Raw genomic sequence first — 21448 nt, forward strand, 5'->3', positions numbered from 1 at the left:
ACAGTCCATCATAGGCATCCTACCTGCAGCTTCTGGTGGGCCTTTGAGTGCGAATGTGTTGACGTTGCTACAAAGGTTTGTTGCCAGCCATCCCCACAATTCACTACAAAAGAGATCATGAACTGTGGAAGTCAACTGGGGTGGGGTCTCCTCCCATTGAAGGTGGCAGGTTAGCAAGAGAGAGAAGAAAAAAAGATGGTGCAGGGGAAAAGGGATTATGTTGTATTGTACTATATTATATTAGTCATCTTTTGAGTGAGATACAATAATAATTATTATAAATAATAATATTCAAGAGGGCTTTCTTAGATAGAAGGACTGTACTGTAAGGAGGTGGTCTCAAAGAGATACTTCACTAAAGAGATAGGGGGTCTTAGATTTCACTACTATGTATTATCGGTTGTTTTAAGTATGTGCTACTATGTGCTATCTGTTGTTTTACGTATGATCCTACTGGGTAGTTCCATGTTGTTTAATGTGTCAGTCTTAGAATTGCTTATGCTGTGTTTCGGTATTTCTTCAACTCTATATTGGATTTCTGCTGACGTTATATCTTTGCAAATTTGCATTTATATACCCTTTTGCATTGTTTGTTGAAATGTTCTTAAAGTTGACCGTACTAATCTCACACTATGTAGTCTGGCTTGAGTCTCAATGAGAAAGGCAGACTAAAAACGATACAAATAAATAAATATTTCTTTTCTCACTGCACCATTTTCCCCTGGTCTTTTTTGATTTTGTGTTGGTACAGCCCTGTTTTCTACATTCTGACATAGGTTGGCAAGAGAGATGGACCATGGACATGAGAATAGTTTTAGGTGGATAGCTATGTTGGTGGTTTGCAGTAGAACAGCAGGATTTGACTCCAGCGGCACCTTAGGGACCAACGAAATTTTCAGGAAGCAAGTTTTCAAGAGTCAGATCTTATGTCTTTTTGTGAAGCTCTCAATGCTAAGATATTTTTTAAAAATATACTCTCTGTGTGTGTTTTTTGGAATTTTCTTTTTGTATCTAAATCAGCCCATGGTTTTCAGAACATCTGTGGAGCAACTTTCATGATTACTTTTCCAGGTCTTGTACTATTAAACCCAACGGATGCCCTGATACGGGTGCTTATGCTAGCCTTAGATCCAGCGGGTAGATAATCTTCGTAAAGGAGAGCAGAAACGTACTTTTGGAATTGGATTATGCAGAGATTTATATTGAATGTACAGTGTTATAGAAGCATTTAGAAGTATGTGGAGTACGGGTCAAATTGGTTGACCCATATTGACGTGATTAAGTAAGAGAATAGTAAATGGATAAAATGTTATATTATTAAAGAATATATGCTAGAAATGTAATAGTTAGCCTTATAAGGTAAAAGGGGAAGGGAATAAAGGTAGTACTGTGTTATAACATAATATATAATATATAAGCTTAGAAGAGAATGAAAGTAGGTTTAATAGTATAAAGTAAGTTTGAAATGAGTAAGAAAAAGATAGACAAGGGGTTGGAAAACTGTTGGAAGTCAACAAAAGGGGGGGGAAAGGGAGGGGGTTAGAATTGAAATTATTTAAAGGGAAATGATTGTATTGAATATTTATATAATTTCTAATCCAATAAAATTTTTTTTTTAAAAAAAGGATTATGCAGAGATGTGTTTTAAGACTAGAAAGAGTGAATTATCGTTATGTGTCTCTTCTTTTTGGAAGGATCTACTGACTTCCTTTACTGATGGAAACCGGGATACCTTTTTTGAACTCTGGGAAGAACATGTTCCTCCTTCAGTCCGGGACGTTGAGGCTGTTGCCCAGAGGCTGGAGTTCTACCTTCACATCTATTTTGCAATCTTCTTCTTAAAACACGGTGTGGGAAATCCTCAGCTTGTCCCATCTCATTGTTATGTATGTATGTTTGGTTATCTCTTAAAGTGGCCACGTTACTTTTCAAAATCTTTGACAGCAGCCGTGTTCTTGCGTTTGTTGGCATTGAACTGCCACTTTTCCAGTTAGCTTTCAGACCAGGCCCTGTGGGTTTGGCCTTCCCCGTGAGGTTTCAGAACCACGTCTGGGCTGTGCTATTCATGGTGTTGATGGGCGTTCATCTGACCGAATGTTCCCCTGCATGCAGAAATGTCTTCCGTGTAGAGAACTGACAGGTTGGAGCAAAAAGATGTTGTCTATGTTCTTCACCTACTTCTCTACGCATAGAAATTTCTTTTGATGGGGGCCTTTTCAAACATGAGCATTTAGGATTGGAGCAACATAATCAAAAAATGGAGCACAAATTGGGATAGTTCTGATAATAAAGAACCAAAAGAGCCCAGGGGTAGTGGTGGTGGTGGTGGTAGTAGTAATAGTAATAATAATAATAATAGCTGCACTTATATACTGCTCTTCTAGCCAGATTAGTGCCCCAATCAGAGCAGTGAATAAAGTCATTGTTGTTATCCCCACAATACAGTTGGGAATAATATCCCTACAATACAGCCGGGGCTGAGAGGAGTGGCTTACCCAAGGCCACCTCTGGAGCTCATGGCAGTAGCGGGATTCGAACCAGCAGAGTTCTGATTCACATCCCAACCACTATGGTAAAGCAGCTCTCTGTAATAATAACTGCACTTATATAACGCTCTTCTAAATTTATTTATTTACATCATTTATAGTCTGCCTTTCTCACTGTGACTCAAGGCAGATGACACAGTATGAGGTTAATACAATCAGTATCAAGTACATTTCAATATAATACCGTAAGGTAAACAGATACAAGTTTAAAAGACACAGCATTAGCAAGGATCCAAGACAGAGTAGAAAAAATACTGGAGCAAAACGTAATAAGTTCTAGGACTAACAATCAACAACAGGGTGCGCTAGTTGTACATAGGAGTATGTATTTAAAGCAGCAGATAATATATAAGGCAAAAAAGTGATGAAGTCTATGATCCCCAACTCATTAGTGAAGCATCTGAGACCCCATCCCTGCAATGCAGCCCTCCCATTTGAGTAAAAAGCCTTTTTCGAATAGTTCGGTTTTGCATCGTTTATGAAAAGCCCTGAGAGTGGGGGCTAGATTCGTACTCCACTCAGAGCAGTGAATAACGTCATTATCCTCACAATGCAACTGGGGAGCTGGGTCCAAGAGGAGTGGCTTACCCAAGGTCACCTCCTGCATTCATGGCAGGAGTGGGATTCAGACCAGCAGAGTGCTGAGTCACAGTCCAACCACTTAACTACTGTGCTTCAGCAGGACTGGTGGGAGGCAGTTTAAATGGTGCAGCAAATCACCTGCAGGGTGATCACAGGATTTAATAGGTGCGAATTGATGCTGTCTAAAAATGGGGAAGTCCCAGCATGTAGATCTTGGCTTCCTCTTCTTTGGGGGGGTCTCTGCTTAATTAAGACTGCTGGGTCCGTTAGGGTGTTACTGGCCAGTAGCATTTGGGCCAAGGTGTAGGTATTTAAAATAACTTTCGTAAAAGCTGTGAGGTGAAATATCTTCATTATCTTTAGTGCTTCCAGCAGAGCTGAAATGGGGAAAAAGCCTCTTCCCTTTTTCCAAAACCTATAAAGCATTGCAGCTTAGACGTTTGCTTATTTCCCTTGTCATGGAAACAGGCAGAAAAAAACTGCTAATAGGAATGTTTAAAATCATGAATTATTGAGTATTGAGTATTTGAGTGTTCAGAGAATTTTCCATAGGTTATATTGGTACTCTTCCCAAGAGCCCTGTAAGTAAAGGTATGCCAGTGTTATTATCTATGAGTTGCAGATGGAAGGGTGTGTGTGTGAGATGCTAGGTCTTGTTAGGGCCATCCAGTGAGCTCACACCGAGCTTGAGATTTGAACACCGTGGTTCCTGGCTTAGTGGGACTTCTTTCTAAGTAGATGCTTTGGGCTGCTCTCAGTCTCTTAACTGGGAGGTTGCTAGCTCTTTTTTGAATATGAACGCTTTCAGTAAGAATCAAGAGAGTGGTAGCGGAAATGTTTGAGTGTTCTAACAGTTTGTCATTCCAGTTGCCCCTCCTCTTTCCACTTTCTCCAGTGCCTGCAGGCTCCAACCCTTTAGAAAAAGCCCTTCTTGGAAGGAGCCTGCCTCAAATAAAACCTAAGCCTCTAGTGTTGGGTTTGGGAGCCCGGCCCTTCTGTGTACTGTTCAGTCCACGAAAACGGGATTCCCATGTAAAGACAGCTGCGGCCACATTCTGCATAAAAACTCATTGTTTTCCAGGCAGCTGACTTCTGTCTCCTTGTTTTCTTAGAACAAAGCAGCGTTGGATGAAAGAATGTCCCATTTTAAAACATACCTCGAGACCAAAGGGGCTGCCCTGAGCCAGACCACCGAGTTCCTTCCTTTCTACGCTTTGCCTTTTGTTCCCAACCCTGTGATCCATCCCTCCTTCAAAGAACTTTTCCAGGTATGTCCTTGATTTGCACAAGAATGATAGTTCGGTGATGCCAAAGTACCGTCCTTACATAAATTTTGGTAATTGGACCATGGATGGGTACTCCACATGAACATGGCGCGCTTGCAGAGCTCCCATCCACTTCAGTGAAGAACTTCATGGTGGATTGTGTCCCGGGCTGCCCAACACAATAATATTCCTTTGGTTTTCATGGCCAGTCGACATTTCTGTTATTTCTGTAACACAGCAGTAATTTCCTTTGCAGAAAGCTGCCCAGTCTCTACTTATTTCCACATATTTCTCTTTGAAAACTTACACACGACTGACTTTGCTGGTGGCTGGTAAATAGCTGCAATGTACTGTTAAACATCACTGTACGTGTTTAGAACACCATTACTGCCTTTTAAATCTTTCTTTTCTAGGAATCTTGGGAATCTGATCTAAAGACGAGGTTGGAGGAGTTCCTGTCTGCCTCTCTGAAAGCCAACAGTACATCAAGACTCCTGGCGCTATACGTATCCTTTCCAAAATGTTCTGAAATCCATAACAGCGTCGTGATTTCTTTAAGAGCAATGTAATTCTCCTGGGCCGTTGTTTCTCTCTTTGTAATGTTACTCAGTTCTCTGACTTCCCGGAAGTCCTGTGAAGGGTAGCGATTTGGGGTGGAGCTGCATATTCCACCTCCGCCTCTGTTTTTACGGGATGGCCACAGCTTTCCCTGGGCAAGTTGGGCTCAGAAAGATCGGGTTTGCAGTGCTGTGGGTTTACTCCCCTTAACTAACTGCTTTTCTGTGGTACATTCGGATCAGAGGCTGAGAGAAAAGCAGCTGATGGGAGGAGCGGTGGGGGTGTGGGGTGGGATGCTGCCTCATACTGAATATATGAGGTCCTCGGTCCTTCTGCCGTTTTATGGTCTTTTTGGTTTCTGAGAAGCTCTGCAGGGGAAAGGATGGATTACTGAGCCTCGTCCGGCCCCACTGCTTTTCTGTTGCAGATCACAGCCCCATTCTGATTTGCAGGAGAAGCAGTGGCTGATCTTTAAAGAGGTGAAGTTGAGGTGTGATGCTTTGACCCTTACCTGCCTGTTTAGACCAGATTACCATTAATTAGAGTGGTTTATAACTGTGTGGCTTTTGCTTGAGAGAGATGCCTCTAAGTGAGACCTTGGTGGGCAGTTCAGATTGCCGCCACTGTCTGATGGAATTTTGTATTTCACAACCCTTAAGCCTTGTTTACATGCTCGGGAATAAGCCAGTATTTTATTATATCCATCATAGAATTGTATAAACTTTCCTTCAGTTTAGGAACAGGGCCATAGCTCAGTGTTGATACCCAGGACTGATATAGAGAAGGTCACAGGTTCAATCCCTGGCATTAGTTGAAAGAATTTCAGGTAGCAGGGCTAGGAAAGATCCCTGCCTGGATCTTGGAAGGCCCCTGCTAGTTAGTGGGACAATTACAGGTTAGAGAGCCAGCATAGTGGTTAGAGTGTCAGATGAGATCAGGTGTGTGGGATGTGTATATTCCGATCTTCACGCTGCTATGAAGTTTGCCAAACAGCCTTGTGCCAACTGCACTCTCTCAGCATATTTTACCTTGCAAGGTTGTTGTGAGCATAAAATGGAGGAGAAGGAGTTCCGTGTGTACTGCCCTGAGTTCCTTGGAGGAAGAAAAGGATAAAAATGTGCTAGTTGCATAGATGTAGGGCTCATTTTGAGGGGGAACACGCGGGAACGCAGTTCTGGCAGTTCCCCAAAGAGGTCACATGACAGGTGGCCCCGCCCACCCGACTCTCGGCCATTTTGGGCCTGTTTTGGCCTGGATTGGGGCTGACATGGCCTAGATTGGGCCTCTGATGGGTGGTTGATCACTGTCCCGCTCAGTGGCGGCCCGATCCTGACCATTTGGGGCCCCTTTTCAGCCTGTTTCAGCCCCTTTTTGCCATTTTGGGCCCAATTTCGGCCCTGAATGGACAGGATTGGGTCCAAAACAGCCAGGATAGGTGATGACAGGGGGCGTGGCATATGCAAATCAGTTATGCCAATGACACATTTCCAGTGCTGGCAAGGGGCATGGCATATGCTAATGAATTCCTGCAGCTCTCTACGAAATGACCCCGGCATAGATATACCACTGTTCTGCAAGTTTGAATTAGTTTCCTGTTTCTTCCTAATGTTTGTCCTTTGCCTCATCACTTCCTGCACCTGATAACACAAATTTGAGTATGTCTTGCTGTGTATGTGGGTGAAGTGCCATCAAGTCACAGCCGACAAATGGCAACTGCATAGAGTTTTCAAGGCAAGAGACGTTCAGAGGTGGTTTGGTTTCCCATTGCCTGCCTCTGCATAGCGACGCTGGACTTCCTTGGTTGTTGTCCAACGAAGTATTAACCAGACTCTGATTTGCTTCCAAGCCTGGGTCACCCAGGTCAGGTGTCTGTATTTGTTTTCAAATGGTTCACGCTCTTCACAGTCTTCTGTCCCAATCAGCACTGCATGTCTGGCGACTTTTCAGCATGGAAGTGAATGCTTTGTTAAGATAATGCCGACATCCCTGTATAGGCCTTATGCTTGTTACCTGGCCACACCTCCGCCCTCCCGCACACCATGACATGTTTCAGATAAAATCCAACACCCAAGATTAACTTCAAAGGGGATAGCTGGCGAAGACAGCCCCTGAGGAAGAAGCTGAAGATTTTGAACTTGATAATTTGAATCTGAGGATGTTGATTGTGAAATACCTTTCCCATACTATTAGAGACAGATGGTGTCAGAAGAAATTAACATGCAACAAGGCCTTGGATGGGCCACACTCTGGCTCGGCATATGTTCCCCATCTGTTACTTCAGGGTTGCTTGTTCATGAAAAGTACTGTGAGTAGGATAATGATGTTAACAATATGGCTGTAGAATTAGTCATGCCTTCTTCGTCCCCTGGTGGTTGTCCATTTTCCTTAGCATTGCGTTTTCTCACCCGACAGAAGGAGAATGTGCAGGGCAGCCAAGGTAAATTTCCAGACTTTCTATAAATGTATCTTCTGTTCACCAATTGAGTTTTCAGAGTATGAGCTTTCAAGAGTCAGAGCTCATACGTATGTGGGGGCCCCTGCCCTGTGGAACGGCCTACCTGAGGAGGCCAGGAGAGCCCCCACTCTCTTAGCTTTCTGCAAACAATGCAAAACCGAATTATTCAAAAAGGTGTTTGTATTGTAGGGAGGGGCTCCCAGATGCTTCGCTAATGAGTTAGGGACCATAGACTTCACCACTATGTTGCCTTACGTACTACCCATTGTCTTAAATATGCGCTCCTATGAGCTACCTGTGCTTCATGTCATCTAATATCAGCCCTAGAATTGCTAGCCCTAGAATTGCTTCTGTTCTGTTTCAGCATTTCTTCAACCCTGTATTGGATTCTTGCTAATGCTATGTCTTTGTAAAATTGTGATTATTTACTCTGTGGCATTGTTTATGGAAATGTCCTTGAAATTGACTGTGCTAATCTCACACTGTGTAATCTGCCTTGAGTCTCAGTAAGAAAGGCGGACTGCAAACAAACAAACAAACAAACAAACAAAAACAAACAAACAAATAAACAATATCTGGCGAAGGGGGAGCCCAATTCTCGAAAGCTCATATCCTAGAAATCTAGTTGCTCTTTAAGGTGTTACTGAATCTAAATCTTGCTCTTCTACTACCGACCAATGCAGCTACCTACCTGAAATCTTGCTCCTGTTCAGGTAGCACACACAGTTTCCACATCCTAGAGCTCAAAAAGGGAGAAGGTTCCAGGGACATTTTTAGACATGAGGCTTGAGCTTGATTTTGCTTTAAATCGCTAAACGAAATGCATGCCTGCCCAGGGCAAATGAATTCACTTCCACAATTTCTCATCCTGCCTTCACAGTTTTGGCATGGAGCGCAGAGCATAATGGTGCATTTAAGGGTGGAACAGTGTGTTGAAAGGGAAACGTCGGCGTTCTTACTTTGAGTGTTGCAGTGGAGGTACAAAGAAGAATAGGTGGGTGGGGCAAGGGTGCTTAAATCTTTCCTTGTCCACTGATTCACTCTTGCAAATCCAATCCCCTTGCATTTGGGCTGGGAGGAGAGCAGTAGGTTCTCCTGATTTTTGCCAGACTTTGGGAAGCTTGGAAAAATTACTTCGCTTAGCTACGGAAGACCAAATACCTGGTAGGCATTTTGTGGCTGCAGCTGTGTGGTTCATTTAGTTGCTGGAATAAAATCCAAACCGTATTATTTTCAGCAAGGGAAAACTTGACTGAAGCATCTGTGGAAACTCCCTCCAATTTTCAAATGCACCAAAGCTTTTGCAGAGATGGTGGAGAATACAGAAGGAAGGAGAGCCGAAGGGCGCTTGCAGGGGGAAGAATGGCAGGCAGGAAAGATGTGCTTTGCTTTTCCCCGTCTACTGAATTTCCTCTGCAAGTGAATCTCATGCTCCCCCCCCCATGGCTCCTTAAACTTGAGTGAGCAATTTTATTCTGTGAGTAAGTAAGTGAAAAGAATCAGGTACAAGCCCCCCTGTAAATACATCCATCCATCTTCACATACGCCTCCCCCCCCCCGGCCTGTCTTGGTAAACATTGGGTTGGGACCGTGTGTTCCTTGAGATAGTCTCTTGCTCCGCCATGTGCTTTCATGTGTGAAAATCCCCTCTATCTTTGGGAAGGAGCTGTGGCTTAGTGGTAGAGCATATGCTTGGTGTACAGAAGGCCCCAGGTTCAATCCGCGGCATCTGCAGTTTAAAGGATCAGTGGGTAGATGATATGAAACCTGAGATCTTGGAGAGCTGCCGCCAGTCTAAGAAGACAATGCTGACCTTGATGGAATGATGGTCTGATTCAGTATACGGCAGCTTCACGTGTGTTTTGTATTTCTTCTGGGCCTGCAGCTCTTGCCAGCGCCCCTGTCCAGCAGGTAGCAGTAAATGGAACTTGGCTTATTTTAGTTTCAAGCTTGACTATGTCGTGGTTTCCTTGATATGACACATCCTAAGGATCTTCTCCCTTGTTCACGACTGTCAAGGAAGAAAGAAGGCTGCAAAATTTCCCTCATCATTATTACATTTTGGAAGGAAGCTTTCTTCTCCAAGACACAAGTTCAGCTCAAAATGTGCAGGCTTCTCTGTTCCCAGTAAAGACTCGACAGCACCGGCAGCTTCCCTTCGCCCCCTGCCCCGTAACAGGTCAATCTTGCACAGACTTTAAAATAGCCATTATCTAAGCGTTCGGGTTCTGGGTATCCTGCCAATAAAGTGTTTACTCTGGCTTTGGTTCCTAAAGTGGAGTCTGTCCTCACAAGTGGGCGTCTGTACTGTAGCAGGAGACTGGGTCTGTTCTTCCAAGCAGCACGGCGGTTGAGGTCACAGTCTGGGTCCAACTGCATCTTAGGTTCACAGGAAGAGCTGAAGAGCCAGGCCATGTGACGTGATTGAACCTGCAAGAGAAAGAAGCCCTTCCTGCTTTGGGTTTCCTCCAGTTCTGCAAAGGGCTCTGTGTGCCCAGGCAGTAATCTGGCCCAGCGGCTGGAAAGTGGGCTGCCAGTCTGGCGCTTCGTTTTCGCTGGGCTGCCTCCTCACGGACCCACTGCCTTTGCCACTCTCGCTGGGTTGGGTGGGAGGAGAACCTGGGGGTTCGGGGGCCTGGGGCCTGGGGGTCTGGAAGGTAGGGGGCTGGCTGCTCTCTCAGCCCCACCCAAGGTAGGGGGGCTGGCTGCTCTCTCAGCCCCACCCACTTCACAGGGTGATTGTTGTGGGGGTAATAATAACCCATAACCTTCAAGCAGTATTCAGACCCACCCGAAAAATACAACAGATGCTACGATCAGCAAAAGACAGTAGAGACCCCCTCACCTCTGCAGGAGTATATACCGTATACCCTGCAGCTGTGGACAAGTGTACATCAGGACCACAAAGCGTAGCATCCAGACAAGAATAAAAGAACATGAAAGACACTGCAGACTTGGACAACCTGAAAAATCAGCAGTGGCTGAACATAGCCTAACGCAAACAGGGCACAGTATCTTATTCCAGGACACCAAAATACTGGACAACATTTCCAACTACTTTGTCAGACTGCACAGGGAAGCCATTGAAATTCACAAGCATAAGCAAAACTTCAACAGGAAAGAAGAAACCTTAAGAATGAACAGAGCATGGTTTCCAATTCTGAAAAACACCAGGCTAACAAAACATTCTATCCCCGACAATAGCCCTGCAGAGAAGATTAGCACATCAAGCCCCAATCCATATGCAAAAGAACCTCCTCAGGACACAGTGAAGCCTCCCGCCATTAGCATTCCACACCCTGGGAAACTCTTACAGGATGACTCGGCTCAACCCCACCCCTCCTGAGTAGATACAAATGACCTACATCTTTTCCACACTGTGACACTGAGAGATCTCTGTCTTTTGGTGGTACACCTCTGAAGATGCCAGCCACGGCTGCTGGCGAAACGTCAGGAACTACAATGCCAAGACCACGGCAATACAGCCCGGAAAACCCACAACAACCATAATAATAACACACTTTGTAGACCACTCTGAGTGCGTGTTAAGTTGTCCTGAAGGGCAGTATATAAATCGAATATTATTATTGTTGTTATATTATTTTTGGCATGTTGGCAACATTGCCTGGAGCGGAGTCTGATCGTGCTGGGTGTGCCGTAAGCCTCCTCAGCGTCCTCCGGGATGGTTCCTGGCTTGCCCGGGTCATCCTCAGACGAGGAGTCCGTCCCTGAGTCCAAGTCTGGCCCAGGGAGGTCTTGACACTGGTTGGAGGGTTGGCCTAAGACCGGCTCAAGTCCACCGTTGGCCATAAAGTTTGCTGAGTAGTCTTGAACCAGCTACTTTTTCTTTCTTCTTATGAGGTCAGACGGGAGATCCAAGTACAGTGGAGAGGCAAGCCAAAAAAGAGAAATCCTGAAGTATCCCTCGCGAGATGCAGACAGGGTCTCCTTAACAGAAAGGTCCTGACCCGTTTTCAGAAAGTGGAAGCAGGCAAATGAGCTTTCCTGAGGATGGAGCCCCCCAAATGGGGAAACAGAACGGCCCCTGGATCTTACTCCCATTCTCTGTGCCCTCACTGGTGAAGACTTCCTCAATGGCATCTTGATAAGGGAAAACAGCAACTCCTTCTCTTTGCCAAGTCCCTGTGTTAGCCCTCCACTTCTGGCCTGCAAATCCAGTTCAGTTCTGTCCTCGGGAAGAGGTGCAAGGGTGGACCAGCCCTTTAACTCAGAGGGAAAGTTCCTAGAGGGCCCCTGCCTTGGAGGATCACTGGCTGTCAACAGAGCCCAGTCCCAGTAGCTGCTGGCACTGCAGGGGCGGGGGCACTCATTTCTGGTCAGGCTTGGGGCACCAGTGCTGGTGTCAACTCCCCAGATACCTCCTTCTGTACCACCACCAGGAGGAGGCAAGTGAGCCCATTGTTGACTCCGCTGGCCAAGTCTCAGCTGAGTGGCCCTTGTAAGGCTGGCTTGCAGTGCCGCAGTAACCACTCAACCTGGCTTCCCTCTAGGCCATTTTAATTTCCCAGCCCACCTCCACAAAGTAGCTTGTGAGTGCTGCTGTCTGCATTTTATCCCAAGAGATGAAAGAACAGTGGAAGCTGCTACAACCTGCCGAGGCTATTTTTCAGCATTTTCCATTAACACCACTGTGCAGCTAACACCCAGGACTTTGCTTTCGTGTTTTTAATTCTGTTTTATTTTTGCAATCCTGCCATCTATTGGGATGTGTAAAGTGATGCAACCAGCAGCTTTTTTTTTCAAATGTGAACAAAATGCAGGGGCCTCTTCTAGCAAGGGCACGAGGCGGCTGAGGACATCGTAGGCTAATGAAACACTGTGACCTCTTCAGCAAATGCCCTTGAGCCATTGTGGTCCGCCAGGCTCCTCAGCCTCCAAGTTCCTCAGCATGTCAAGAGGGAATAGTTCTCACAAACCTCTAGATGAGTGGTTGCAGCGAGCTCTTCCTTGCCAAGAGGCTCTTTGTTCATCTGTGACAGGCACGCTTTGTTTGCCTGTCTCTGTAAAGGAAAAGGCAGGCACACCTTTGTTTCTAACAGGATGCATTGAGGATTGCCCCACAGTCGCATCCTGGAACCCTGGGCAAAGTTCATGCCCCCAAAGTAGAGTGCAGCAAGACTTAGACCATGGGAATTGCCTTGCAGGATCAAGCCAAAGGAACGTCTAGTCTTCTTGTATACTCTCGAGAAGTGGGCAGCTGTGAATAGGATGCAATTCAGCAAAGACAAGTGCACAGTATTACCTCTGGGCCACAAAAATGGGAAGCACAAATACTGGATGGGAGATACACTTCTGGGCAGTAGTATATGTGGAAGGGATCTTGGGGTAAGAGTGGACTGTAAACTAAATATGAGCAGTCAGTGTGATGTGGTGGCAAAAAAGGCCAATTCAGTCCTGGGTTGTATCAAAAGGGCCACAACGTCGAAATCGCAGGAGGTCATAGCCCCTCTCTATACTGCCTTGGTCAGGCCACACCAGGAGTATTGTGTGCAGTTCTGGAGGCCTCACTTCAAAAAGGATGTGGACAAAATCGAGAGGGTGCAGAGGAGAGCGAGGAGGATGATCAGGGGTCTGGAGACTGAGCCCTATGAGGAAAGGCTGAGGGCCTTGGGAATGTTTAGTTTGGAGAAGAGGAGGTTGAGGGGGGACATGATTGCTCTCTTTAAATATTTGAAAGGCTGTCATTTGGAGGAGGGCAGGGAGCTGTTCCAGTTGGCAGCAGAGGGTAGGACGCGAAGCAATGGGCTAAAACTACATGCACAAAGGTACCGACTGGATATTAGGAAAAACTTTTTCACCGTCAGAGTAGTTCAAAAGTGGAATCAGCTGCCTAGGGAGGTGGTGAGCTCCCCCTCACTGGCAGTTTTCAAGAAGAGGCTGGATGGATACTTGTCAGAGATGCTTTAGGCTGATCCTGCACTGGGCAGGGGATTGGACTAGATGGTCTCTGTATGGACCCTTCCAACTCTGTGATTCTGTGATTCTTCTTCTGCCAGTGACTGTAAGACAGGATGTGGCTAAATGGAATCTCCAGGTTCAGAGACACTGCAGTTCTGCTCCTGACATCTTCCACTAAAACCAGGGGGAAAGGGCATTGCTTTCTTGCCCTGCTTAGGAGCTGACCAGAAGCATCTAGTTGACCATTGATGGAAACAGGAAACTGGGCTAGGCTGACCTGCTTGGTCCAATGTAGCATGACGTTACTTACATTCTTCCTAGCCAAGCCTTTAAAGGAGCTTAGAAGTGCTTTCAAATTTTGAAAAATGATCTGATGTGCGTATATCATTTCCCCCAACAAATGCTGTTGTATGTGTGAGTTTCCCCCACAAAACGTTTCTCTCCATCAGGTCTGTTTTTAAAAGCATGATTTTGTTTTGTCAGCAGTTACAAAAAGAGAATAAAATCTATTTAAAAAAGACAACCGAAGTCCTGAGATGTGAAATAAGGCTGGTCTGATTTCTGCCAGGATTTGAGAATCTTGGAAAAATTGTGTTGCCCGTCTGTGTAGGACAGATTACCTAGCAGGCATTTTGTGGCTGGGGTTGTATGCTTCATTTAGTTGTGAGAACAAAAATCAGAATTAAATGGTTTTCCAGTTGGTGGAAAAATTGACTGAAATTTCCTTGGACATGCTCTTAATAGTTCTGGTCCGTTGAAGCTGGTGAAGGAAAAGCAGCGGGGATGGAAAACTGTTCTGAGTTTCCCTGAGAATTTTTAGGCTTCTTTTCCATGTCCATAATCTTCACTCCAGAAGTTCTACCACTCCCAACCACCTATGCATCTCTTCTCACCTTAAAAGACTTTGCCTCGTCTCTCTTGCTTCCCCTTATGGATGCAACTCCCACTGCCCAACATAGACGTGGTATTGTTTCTCTCGCTCTTTCTTAAAATCCCTCCTCAAAACCCAACAATTTCTGTGAAGGCTTTGTCTAACTACCTATTCCTTAATGCAAACAATGCCTCGGTATGTGTAACTGCATTCGCTCATGTTCCTCACTTGGGAGCCTTGTTCCTCCTTTCCTTCTGTTGTTCCTCCCAGAAGTGCCTAAAGTTAGATTGTAACATCCTCGATATTAGGACTGCGAACTGCCTTTTTTGGTTTGTTACTCACATTTAAGTACTGAGAGTCTCTCTACACGAGACATCTTACACGGGGGTGCACAAGTGTAGGGAGACACAATGTTAGCCGGGAAGCATAGTTTTAAAAGGCAGAGCTAAAGGCTCTGTCAATTTCACCTCTCTGCACCAGCTGGTGGAGATTGCTCCACAGAGTTGGTTGTTAATTTCATCTTTGCCTTCCCAAGACTCTGTCAATTTTGCCTTCCCTTTGGGGAGAAATTAACAAACCTTCTGAGAGTTTGAAATTAACACTCTCTGAGGTGCGATCTCCGCCGGCTCTGTCTTTTTAAACTATCCTGTGTAGAGAGGTGAAATTGAAAACTATGCTTCTCAGCTAACTTTAAGTCTCCCTACACTTGAGTATCCTACATGTAAGATGTCTTGTATAGAGAGAGACTCAGTTAAACTCACTTCAAAGATGGGACTCTAATCTGGAGAGCTGGGTTTGATTCCCCACTCCTCCACTTGAAGCCAGCTGGGTGACCTTGGGCTAGTCATGGCTCTCTGGAGCTCTCTCAGCCCCACCCACCTCACAGGGTGTTTTGTTGTGGGGATAATAATGGCATACTTTGTAAACCACTCTGAGTGGGCATTAAGTTGTCCTGAAGGGCGGTATATAAATCTAATGTTGTTGTTGTTATTATTATTATCATTCAGCTTCTGCAGTTACTCAGTTCTCCAAGACATGAGGACAGATAGACAGATAGACAGATAGTTTAGTGTAGTGGTTAAGAGTGGCAGGACTCTAATCTGGAGAACTGGGTTGGATTCCCCACTCCTCCGCTTGAAGCCAGCTGGATAACCTTGGGTCAGTCACAGCTCTCTCAGACCTCTCTCAGCCCCACCCACCTCACAGGGTGTTTTGTTGTGGGGATAATAATGGCATACTTTGTAAGCCACTCTGAGTGGGCATTAAGTTGTCCTGAAGGGTGGTATATAAATCGAATGTTGTTGTTGTTATGTTGTGGAAATAATAGTTTTTTCCCATTTTATTTTTTCTACCCCTTGCTTTGAAGGCTTAATTTCTTGTTTCACTTTGAATTTGTACGGGCTGGCTGCTTTTGAAAATTAAAGAAAAGATGGCTCGATTTGCAGCTGTATCTAAGGTGCTTTCCTGATTCCTGTGGCTTGAAAGCAATCAACAGAGAAGGGAATTTTCACAATACTGTACAGGGGAAAGTTCTGGAAAATGAGGAGTGAAAGGTCAGTGAGAGAAAATCCAAGGGAAAGCCAGGCTTCTCGTCTTTGTTGATAGTTATGGAGAACCGTTGAGAAGATTAATCCCTCTTTCCTGTTAAGGCAGGCTATAAATAATAATCTCCTGATTCTTCTCATCTCTGATTCATGTTGGCTGTTGTTGGCCCCCTTTGTTTCTTTCTCCTATTCCAACTTTGAGCTTCTTATAAAAATGAAAAAGAAATGTAGTAAATACTTCCATAAGAGTCCCAACCTTGGATCAGCTTCCCAGATAGTTTAGACATCATTCCAAGCAGCCACCCCTTTTTGCCCCGTCAAAATTTCCTCTTTCTCCAATCCCTTTCTTGACTCATCAGCCAAAGACTTCTTTCCTGTGCCATCTGCTGCTAGTTCATCTGTCCTTCCCCAGTTCTCATCGTTGCCTTATTAAGCCTGGCCCTGTTTTTTATTTTTGCTTGTTCATCTGGTTCGAGCTTCACAGGTTGATGAAATGTCACTCTTCATGAGAACATAAGAACCTCGCTGGATCACATCACAGGTCCAGCGTTCTAGCTTACAGGGCAGCTCGCTCCCCGTAGCTGTCTGTCCTTGGTCTGGTATGGAGAGGTATACCGCCTCTGAACATTGAGGGTCTGTTTAGCTGCAGTGGTGAATTGCTGCCGATAGACCTATCCTCCGTGAATTTGTCTTACCCTTTTAAAAGTCATCTTTGCTGAAGAGCATCTGGCATTCTGGTTGTGCTTTTAAAAAGTGGTAGTAGGAGAATTGGTCCCGGAGCGCTTAAGCCTTTGTTAACTGACTGCATGGGGGGAGGGGGACGTCCTGTGGGAGTTCACGTGCTGTTTTGGAGACCTCTTCATTCCCTTTGGAACAGCCTCCCAAAGGACATGTGCGGACAGGCCTCCTTTTCACATACGAACACTTGAAGCTGCCTTGTATTGAGTCAGACCATTAGTCCGTCAAGATCAGTACTGTCTACTCTGACTGGCATCAGCTCGCCAGAGTCTCTAGTAGAGGCCTTTTGCATTGCCTGTGACTTGATCCTCGTACCTGGAGACATCAGGGATTGAACTTGGGACCTTCTGCAAGCAAAGCAGAGGCTCTTCCACTGAGCTGTGGCCCTCTCCACTTCATAAGCCTTTCAGAAAGCTTATAAAAGCTTCTTATTCCACAAGTCCTTTCCAGATCGGTCCTCTTGGATTGTTACTGTGTTGTCTCTTGGACTATGATATTCTTCATGCATTGCTTCATTCTTTATACTGTGTTTCATGATGAATTGGTTTAATGTTGGATGCTGGATGCTGTAAGCCATCCAGAACGTAGGGTGAACATAGAGCGAGTTCTGATTGGAGGGTCTGTCAATAGAAACTTCCATAAAATGGTACCAGTTGCAGAAAGAAAGCAATGGATTCTGTTCTAATGTTCCCTAGTAAAGTTGGTTCCTATGAATTTCTTGCCTTTGTGTTCCCCGGTAAACGCTCCCTTATACATGCCATCTTAACAATTGCGAGCATCACTTTGGGACAGAATGTTCTAGCAAGGCCATTAAATTGTCAAGTTCAGTTTTAGAAGCAGTCATTTCCCCATCCACTCTTCATGTTTTTGTTTCAACATTAGGGCGGTGATGTAGTTAAAAGAGGATGGAATAAATTCTCCCTCTCCTCGTCTGAATCGTAGGGTGCTGACGGCCTTTGCCTGGCACTTATACTGGGCGCTACAAAATTGAGAAAGTGCCTCTCTCATGCCCGTTTATCACCTGGTTGAATCACCAACCCAAGTAGCTGCCAACAGCACAAACTTTCTTTCTTTTAATTTAGAATTTACGGAGTTTTTAACTGCCGTTTCAGCAAGATCAGGATAAAAAGTAGCTGGAGTGAGCCATGTCAGTTCTCAAGGCCAAGCCAGACCAGACACTGTGAGTTCCATGTCTGCATCTCCCAATGTCTTTAAACACTTGGTTGTAAGCTGCATGGGGCCCCGATTCAGGTCAGGAGAAAGGGCAGGGTGGCACGGGTTTCGTAGTGTAATCTGTAATGAGGAAGGGTGAACCCCCCGCTTCTTTTCCTCCTGCAGAAATGTTGCAGCAGCTCCATCAGCAGTTGGTGGAGTCCGAGCGCAAGACCATGACCTGCCTTAAGCAGTTTAACAAGATCCAGGCAGACTACCATAACCTCATTGGGATCACTGCCGAGCTGGTGGACTCTCTGGAAGCCTCAGTCAATGGCCAGATGGTAAGGGAAAATCCAAGAGCGCTCAGATGTGGTAACTCACAAATTAAGTTTTAATAATAATAACAACAATAACAGCAATAATGACAACTTCTCATGTTTTGCTTTTCTAGAAGATTAGACCCCCACTCAGAGTGTTGAACAGAGTGTTATTCTTATCCCCACAATACTGCTGGGGAGTTGGTGCTTAGAGGAGTAACTGACCCAAGGCCACCTACTGAGCTTAGGGCAGTAGAGGGAGTCGAACCAGCAAAGTGCTGATTCACAGCCCAACCACTTAACCACTGTGCTGCAACAGCTCCCTATAATAATAACTGTGCTTATATACAGCTCTTCTAGACAGATTAGTACCCTCCTCAGAGCAGTGAACAAAGGCAGTGTTATTAGTATCCCCACAATAGGGAGATCTGGGGCTGAGAAGAGTGGCTTACCCAAGGCCACTTGCTGAGCTCATGGCAGGAATGGGATTTGAACCAGCAGAGTGCTGATTCACAGCCCAACCACTTAATCACTGTGCTACAACAGCTCATACTGGGCTTAGTGGTGTAATGCCAACTTCATATGTTCCAGAAGATCCCCTCACCTAAACAGATCAGCTCCTTGCTCAGGGCTCTCCCCCGCTATATTCCACCTGTTCAAGGGGCTGTTGTTGCTAAGCAGTGCTTGGGGAAGGAGGAAGGAAGGGGAGGTCAATGGCTACCAAGGCTTTCCTGCTTCCACAACCTTAATAATAATAATAACTGCACTTATATACCTCTCTTCTAGAATATTAATGCCCCACTCAGAGCAGTGAATGAAGTCTGTGTTGGTTGTTGTGGGTTTTCCGGGCTGTATTGCCGTGGTCTTGGCATTGTAGTTCCTGACGTTTCGCCAGCAGCTGTGGCTGGCATCTTCAGAGGTGTAGCACCAAAAGACAGAGATCTCTCAGTGTCACAGTGTGGAAAAGATGTTGGCAGGTCATTTGTATCTACTCAGGAGGGGTGGGGTTGAGCTGAGTCATCCTGTAAGAGTTTCCCAGGGTGTGGAATGCTAATGGCGGGAGGCTTCACTGTATGCTGAGGAGGTTCTTTTGCATATGGATTGGGGCTTGATGTGCTAATCTTCTCTGCAGGGCTATTGTCGGGTGTGGAGTGTTTTGTTAGCCTGGTGTTTTTCAGAACTGGAAACCATGCTCTGTTCATTCTTAAGGTTTCTTCTTTCCTGCTGAAGTTTTGCTTATGCTTGTGAATTTCAATGGCTTCCCTGTGCAGTCTGACAAAGTAGTTGGAAGTGTTGTCCAGTATTTTGGTGTCCTGGAATAAGATACTGTGCCCTGTTTGAGTTAGGCTATGTTCAGCCGCTGCTGATTTTTCAGGTTGTCCAAGTCTGCAGTGTCTTTCATGTTCTTTTATTCTTGTCTGGATGCTACACCAATCCATATGCAAAAGAACCTCCTCAGGATACAGTGAAGCCTCCCGCCATTAGCATTCCACACCCTGGGAAACTCTTACAGGATGACTCAGCTCAACCCCACCCCTCCTGAGTAGATATAAATGACCTGCCAACATCTTTTCCACACTGTGACACTGAGAGATCTCTGTCTTTTGGTGCTACACCTCTGAAGATGCCAGTCACAGCTGCTGGCGAAACATCAGGAACTACAATGCCAAGACCACGGCAATACAGCCCGGAAAACCCACAACAACCATCGTTCTCCGGCCGTGAAAGCCTTTGACAATACATCGAAGTCTGTGTTGTTATTATTCCCACAATACAGCTGGGAAGCTGGGTTGAGAGGAGAGGCTTATCAAGCCCACCTGCTGAGCTCACGACAGTAGCAGGAGTCGAACCAGCAGAGTGCTGTTTCACATCCCAACCACTATGCTAAAGCAGCTCTCTGTAATAATAGCTGCGCTTATACAACACTCTCCTAGACAGATTAGTGCCCCTCTCCAAGCGGTGAACAAAGTCAGCGTTATCCCCACAGTCCAGCTAGTTGGGGCTGAGAGGAGTGGTTGACCCAAGGCCACCTGCTGAGCTCATGGCAGGAATGGTGCTCGAACCAGCAGATTGCTGGTTTGCAACCCAACCACTTAACCACTATGTTACAGCAACATATTTTCAGGTAGATCATTTTGCAAAGCCCTTTATCAGTAAACATGTGAAGCTGCTTTATACTGAACCATACCCTTGGACCATCAAGGTCAAGATCGTCTACCGAAACTGGCAGCAGCTCTCTAGGGTCTCAGGTGAGGGTCTTTTGTGTCATCTCCTCCTGATTCTTTTAACTGGAGATGCTGCGGATCACATGCGCGTGACAGAGCAGGTTGTAGCCTATGAATTCTCTCAAGTCTTTAAGGTGGATCAGTTTCAGAATTGGGGGTGGTGTGTTTCAGAACAGAATAAAACAGCACTGCAACCCATTTTTATATTGTTATAAAGAAACCAGAAACCTGGATTTCAGCGAGATCCACAAACCACTCGTATGCAAGGGGCAGCTGAGATGATTAAAGAGTCGTGGAGCAGTGTCCCTGTGAGGAAAGGCTAAAGAATACGAGCCTTTTTAGTGTAGAGTAAAGACAAATACATGGTGAGGAGGGACGTCATAAAGATCTATTGAATTATGTTTGGTGTGGAGAAAGCGGAGAAAGATCATTTTTTCCCCCTCTCTCCCACAATACTGTAACTCGGGGTCATGCAGTGAAGTTGATGGGCAGTAAGATTAAGAATGGACAAAGGGAAGAACTAAATTGCTTGGTGAGTAATTACATTGTAGAATAATTAAATTGTGGAATTCATTGCCACAAGACACAGTGACGGCCACGAGCATAAATGCTTTTAAGAGGAGATTAATCAGATTCATGGAGGAGAGGCCCATTAATGGTTACTAGCCATGTAGACTAAACGGAGTCTCCATATTTAGAGGCAATAAACCTCTGGATACTAGTGCCCTCCCCAGTAACTGGCTGGCCCCTGTATGGGACAGGATGCTGGACTAGATGGGCCACTAGTTTGATCGAGCAGGGTTCCTCTCCTGCTCTTAAGGAAGCCCAACTGTTGCTTGTTGGGATGTGGATGCGGGATTCACGGCTTGGTCAGTATTTTGTGCCAGTATGGGGTGGAAGAGAACAATGAGGAAGAGGGGGATGAATGGGCAGGTAGAGTGGGGAGGAGGGGGAGGAAGTGGCTGGAAGGGCAGACTGAAGAAGGGGTAGCGGTAGGGCAAGGGAGAGGTGGTCGCCAGTGTTGGGAAGTCAGAGGCGAGAGAGTTTCCCTATGAGTTTCTCACGGGCCACCACTCCTTCCTTCCTTCCTTCCTTTATTTATTTATTTCAAATTTCTACTCCGCCCTCCCTGCGAGCGTGCTCAGGATGGATAACAACATATTAAAATACAAAATACAATAAAAACAACATATTAAAATATAATAAAAATCCATACACATTTAAAACAGGATGGTGGACAGCCTTCACAGGGAGGGTTAAGATTTTATATGCT

General features: G+C 45.5%; 1 protein-coding gene across 1 annotated transcript in view; it reads left to right on the plus strand.

The window, feature by feature from the left end:
* The window catches only part of ARMC9 (armadillo repeat containing 9), a 136122-nt gene that overhangs the window by 6395 nt on the left and 108279 nt on the right, over positions 1-21448 (plus strand). Inside the window, exons 4-8 of the mRNA XM_054982973.1 lie at positions 1695-1886; positions 4241-4396; positions 4807-4899; positions 7364-7388; positions 17817-17974. Of these exons, the coding sequence (XP_054838948.1) occupies positions 1695-1886; positions 4241-4396; positions 4807-4899; positions 7364-7388; positions 17817-17974 (624 nt within the window). The remainder of the gene's footprint in view (positions 1-1694; positions 1887-4240; positions 4397-4806; positions 4900-7363; positions 7389-17816; positions 17975-21448) is intronic.

Source organism: Eublepharis macularius, chromosome 6, assembly GCF_028583425.1.
Source record: "Eublepharis macularius isolate TG4126 chromosome 6, MPM_Emac_v1.0, whole genome shotgun sequence".
Classification (NCBI taxonomy): Eukaryota; Metazoa; Chordata; class Lepidosauria; order Squamata; family Eublepharidae; genus Eublepharis; species Eublepharis macularius.